The sequence below is a fragment of the Haliotis rubra genome, unplaced genomic scaffold, assembly GCF_003918875.1.
Source record: "Haliotis rubra isolate DU_JTF1 unplaced genomic scaffold, ASM391887v1 Scf284, whole genome shotgun sequence".
Classification (NCBI taxonomy): domain Eukaryota; kingdom Metazoa; phylum Mollusca; class Gastropoda; order Lepetellida; family Haliotidae; genus Haliotis; species Haliotis rubra.
This window is the reverse complement of record NW_025766936.1, coordinates 1,206,160-1,212,124: the sequence shown is the minus strand read 5'-3', so window position 1 is coordinate 1,212,124 and position 5,965 is coordinate 1,206,160. Positions and strand designations below refer to the sequence as shown.

Here is a 5,965-nt window from a genome sequence, read left to right as displayed (position 1 = left end):
CAATCTGAACGTCTTATTGAATACCAGACCAGATTGAATACCAGACTGAACGTCCTATTGAATACCAGTCTGAACGTCCTATTGAATACCAGTCGGAACGTCCTATTGAATACCAGACTGAACGTCCTATTGAATACCAGTCTGAACGTCCTATTGAATACCAGTCGGAACGTCCTATTGAAGATCATTGATGCATGTCCTGAGTGGAGGTATAAATGCCACATTGATTGCCATGTTGAATATCGTACTTAACATCATGGAACCCCTCACATGTTGAATATCGTACTTAACATCATGGAACCCCTCACATGTTGAATATCGTACTTAACATCATTGAACCCCTCACATGTTGAATATCGTACTTAACATCATTGAACCCCTCACATGTTTAACAAAAAACTTACTCTCTGAGCGAGTTCATATGAGTATGAACCTTTGTAGAGTGAAGGTCAAACTGTGGTCATCAAAGAATGAACATCATAGCTACAGTTTTGATGTGTACACTTCACATGAAATAACACTATTCACACATATCCCATGCTGTATTTGCATGAAGCTCCATTCTTTTAACACCGATAGAAAATATGTTGTTTTACATTTACATTGCATAATAATAAGGAGAACAAAAACTACACATAATCATAGCTTGTATCAGTGATGAAAACAACAGAAGTAGGTATTCAAACAGAATGTATACCTGCCCGACCACGTGGAAAACTGGAATATTAACTATGGAATCACATGAAAAACGTGTTTGTGGCCCGGATGTACCCCATGCATGACCTTGAACCAAGCCGACTAAACTCTGGATCGAATTCCGTCCCAATTGATGCGTCCGACGAAGTAACTTGTTATGGCAGTCATCACACTTATGGTTAATATTTATTTATTTCAACACAATCCAAATACAACGAATAATGTAAACAATAACGACAAATAAACAAAAGTAAAAGCAAAACGAGTAGATTACATTGCACTGTGTCGTGGGTATGGATATCACACCATACTTCGGCGCTCCATTAAAGGCGGACCACGTCATAACACCCTGATTACCGGCGACCTTGAACCCTTACAGCCTGCAGCCAATGAGAGTCAGGGTAACCAGGAAGATCCATGCTGACATGAAGCGTGTTGTTGCCGAATTCTGGAAGCAAGAGGATATTACTTTCTGAACCACCGCCATATTGAGACACAATGAACGTATCCTGCAACGTCACTGTGTATTCGCCGAACGCTCTCGTGGATTTAACAGGAGAATAATTCCATACCAATCGTTCTTACCGTTCTTGAAATATATACGTCGCGCAATACGATGCTGTTTTGCTGTTTTAGCCTACACCTGCTTTATAGACATTTGTTTATTGTATAAGGTAGGGGCTAGATACACCCTTAAATGTTGTCCAGCAATACCATGTCGCATCCGTCCACCCAACCCAGGTCAGTGTCTTGTCTACATACCGACGGTTATAGAAACAACATATCAACAGATAGCATCACTTTACACGTCTCTTGCCTATGTGTGAAGTAGACTGGTTCAACACTTACCTTATCGGTGGTAGCTGGAATAGAGTGATAAACACTGTTAGTGATGTTAGTGTAACTGCACATATACCTGCAGTTGAACAAGGTCTAATTAATCCGACAACTATGGCGTGGATGGCCGTTCATATCATCCACGTGTACGATGTCTCGGTGTTCACAGCTCACACCCTGTTGTGGAAGTGTTGTGCTGTTTACACTCTACCGTTGTCCCGCGACACACAACAACATCGCTGTAATCTTGAACCTTATATAACTGAACTATTTAAATAAAACTTTTCCCGCTTTATTTTGTCCTCAAATAAAAATGATAAAACTTTAATGTTTGTTGAGCACAGATTAACTTGTCTTGAAAACCGAGCGCCATGGTACACGCATTGTATGTGACGAGGTCGGTCGTGACACTGTTTATAGACTTGCTCCAAGGCTGTACTGACTACTGAGTAATTCTTTTCTTTTATGAGTCAAGTCTAGATAAGCGGACGGTAGTCTAAGGACCCCAGTCTCTTGTTTATATTTTTATAGAAATTATCATTAACGATTAATTATTACCTTAGAGACTTATGCAAGTCTACACTGATTACAGTGAATGAACTGTGCTATAACCACATCAAAATGCAGGTAGCAGGTGAGGTCGAGACCATGTCCGGCAAACGGACGCAGGGGGAATCAGTTGTCAGATAGGGAGCAACTGGACATGAGTTATACCCACAGTGGGCAGGGCAATGGACACACAGGAGGTAGTAACGGGAGGAGGAATAGACCAGAGTTGTCACGTGGTCAGGGTGACTACTACTATTACTACTACTACTTCTACTAGTACTACTACTACTACTACTACTACTACTACTACTACTACTACTACTACTACTACTACTACTACTACAATACTGACACTATTCTTCTACTGACACTTACACTGCTGTAACTACTGATACTTGGGCTGCCGCCATATGACGGGCGGCTATACTACTACCAATCTACATCATAATGCTGCATCGTCGACCGCCTTCTGTCTCCTTTGTACATGTACTACATGAATTACCCAGGATTCACCCGCTGCCATAGTTTCAATGTGACCTTCATTAAAATGGCTACCCTATAGGTGTCATTTTAATGAACCAGATATTCTGTGCTGAGAGCCTGAGACTGACGGTCCAGAGATTGAGGATATGACAACGCAGCGAAGCCATATTGGTGACGTATGAGTTAGGGGTATGTACTTATTCGAGATATGATGCACTGGACTGGCGCGGATGCTGTTGCTACTACAACAGGTATTTCGTGCAGAGGAGACTGTAAGGAGTAAAGAGAGTGAGTGAGGTGTACAGAGCCAGACTTACATCCATCATCTACAGAAGGAGAAGGTGTAGCAGAGCCGGAGGAAGTATTAGAAGCTGCGGTGGTCGAGCCACTCACAGTCGGCACCGTACCTGGAGCCGCCGTCGATGTCGTCGGCGCAGGAGTGGTCGTGGGCGTCTCACAGGTGCCTATAACAAGGATCGTGTGATTTTTACAACACCACAAACATATCTAGATGATGATACGAGGGGGCGGCGCTATCTCCCTCTTTAACCTGTTTAGCGTTTATACATCCGGGGAAGTGATCTGATGCAGTAACAGTTAACGTGTAAACGCTATATATGGACAACTGGCTGGTGATATGTTTACAAGAAAAATATGAAATATCAGCAAATCTTATCCTAAGAGCTGTTCACCCACTTGGCGATGCATATGTATATGTTCTGATGAAACATGGGAATATATGTTGAATACAATTACTTCAGGGCCTGAAACGTTTTCTGTCGCCTTTAGTTCGATAAATCAAATTTTCACAAAAATTATTCAAATATCAACAATGAGGTATCCCAAAACGAGCTGAATTCGACGTTCTGGTGAGTTTGACGATTGCATTGCTCACGCTATATTGGGGGAGTACGCGCGCGATCGGAGTGCACAAGCAGTTTCATCGGTAGGGCGGGTGCCCAGTCGCTGTCGTGAGAAGTTTCATTGACAATGGAAATCGGGAAGTAAAGTTATGTAAAAAGCAATCAAACATTAATATTATTTACCCGAGATCGTTAATACCACTTCAGATGCAACATCAGTTGCCTTTATAACAAAAAATAGCAAGCGAAAATTCAGTAAGATCAGTCGTCTGCCGGTGACAGACAATATGTAAATAGGAAGCCACGTGATCACAACACTCCCTGGCAGTGCGGAGCAAAAAAGGATGGCTCATCGTCAAAAACCCATACAAAATCCCCGGATGTGGCGAGCGGCAACAGTTTCGCCGATACGATGTCATCAACGCTATTTTTGTAGGAACCGCTGGATATTTTTGTGCGAAATAGATGAATATATCCTTTATCACTCAAGCTTAGTAAATAAAAACTTTAAATGATATTACAAATGAAAAATACGTTTTTGTCTTACATCGCCGAAAACCCCTAACACCGGGATAATATATTCGGAAAAGCCTGTCAAGAAAGCATCATGTGTACCCCAGTGATCGACCTGAAGCATCGCTGTGTGGAGGAGTAGTGTTCCTTGACCAGACAAGGATCCGCTGTAGTTTGGTTAGTTAACCAGTTTGGGTTTGCCAGCACTATACAAAGTAACTTACACACTGTTCAAAGCAGGGTTAAACAATTTTCACTCCGACATCTGCATGTGCCGTATGGTTCATGAACTAATTAGTCCCCCTTATTTCACCGAAGACAGACCATGAAACAAACGGTGACTTCCATTACAATAGAGGGCACGGGTGGTACACAGTTACAATAGAGGACACGGGTGGTACACAGTTACAATAGAGGGCACGGGTGGTACACAGTTACAATAGAGAGCACGGGTGGTACACAGTTACAATAGAGGGCACGGGTGGTACACAGTTACAATAGAGGGCACGGGTGGTACACAGTTACAATAGAGGACACGGGTGGTACACAGTTACAATAGAGGACACGGGTGGTACACAGTTACAATAGAGGGACACGGGTGGTACACAGTTACAATAGAGAGCACGGGTGGTACACAGTTACAATAGAGGGCACAGTTACAATAGAGGGCACGGGTGGTACACAGTTACAATAGAGGGCACGGGTGGTACACAGTTACAATAGAGGGCACGGGTGGTACACAGTTACAATAGAGGACACGGGTGGTACACAGTTACAATAGAGGGCACGGATGGTACACAGTTACAATAGAGGGCACGGGTGGTACACAGTTACAATAGAGGGCACGGGTGGTACACAGTTACAATAGAGGGCACGGGTGGTACACAGTTACAATAGAGGGCACGGGTGGTTACAATAGAGGGCACGGGTGGTACACAGTTACAATAGAGGGCACGGGTGGTACACACACAGTTACAATAGACAGTTACACGGTGGTACACAGTTACAATAGAGAGGACACGGGTGGTACACAGTTACAATAGAGGGCAGGGTGGTACACAGTTACAATAGAGGGCACGGGTGGTGGTACACAGTTACAATAGAGGGCACGGGTGGTACACAGTTACAATAGAGGGCACGGGTGGTACACAGTTACAATAGAGGGCAGGGTGGTACACAAATACAGTTACAATACAAGAGGGGCACGGGTGGGGTGGTACACAGTTACAATAGAGGGCACGGGTGGTACACAGTTACAATAGAGGGCACGGGTGGTACACAGTTACAATAGAGGGCACGGGTGGTACACAGTTACAATAGAGGGCACGGGTGGTACACAGTTACAATAGAGGGCAGGGTGGTACACAGTTACAATACACGGGTGGAGGGCACGGGTGGTACAATACAAGAGGGCAGGGTGGTACACAGTTACAATAGAGGGCAGGGTGGTACACAGTTACAATAGAGGGCAGGGTGGTACACAGTTACAATAGAGGGCACGGGTGGTACACAGGCGCCGAAGTTCACTCTTCAGAGTTGCGTGCCAAAAACCTATGACCGTGGGTTGGAATCACGGTTCGTCCTGATTGATTGATTGTTTGGTAGCACCTATGGTCGATGATTTCACCAAAGTGAGAGTTGATACTAAGTCTTATCTTGTCCACCCAACTTACTGACGAGCGAGAGCTGTTTGGATATCCCGGGGTCGGTCACCTCAGTCGATGTCTGGCCGCTCTTACAGTCACCAGGCGCATGCGTCATATTTACCCCGCCACTTGACGTCGCCATCACCTTAAACGAAAGAATGAAAGCGTCAAACCTAGCACTGGTCAAGTCAGTTCGTGTGACTTATGAAGCAAAATAGTTTGAAATGAATGGCGATCGGGAAAGACCAATCATATGGCAGGGTCTGCAGGGTTATCCTACATGGATACAATGTGTAAACTCCATCATGTTTTGTTCCAGACCGGATATTGATAAAACGGCATAAAAACATACTAACTCAATCAATCAAACAGTCTAAA

The 5,965-nt window shown here is 44.0% G+C and overlaps 1 protein-coding gene across 2 annotated transcripts in view; it reads right to left on the bottom strand.

Annotated features, from left to right (window-relative positions):
* Window positions 1–872: 872 nt before the first annotated feature.
* The window catches only part of LOC124281434, a 37,620-nt gene continuing 32,527 nt past the window's right edge, over window positions 873–5,965 (bottom strand). Inside the window, exons 7-10 of one of the 2 annotated variants that reach the window (XM_046717482.1) lie at window positions 5,615–5,732; window positions 2,883–3,029; window positions 1,546–1,559; window positions 873–1,144 (exon numbers count right to left, since the gene is read on the bottom strand). In XM_046717482.1, the coding sequence (XP_046573438.1) occupies window positions 1,070–1,144; window positions 1,546–1,559; window positions 2,883–3,029; window positions 5,615–5,732 (354 nt within the window). In that variant the 3' untranslated portion in view covers window positions 873–1,069. The remainder of the gene's footprint in view (window positions 1,145–1,545; window positions 1,560–2,882; window positions 3,030–5,614; window positions 5,733–5,965) is intronic. The other variant, XM_046717483.1, reaches the window with a different exon arrangement.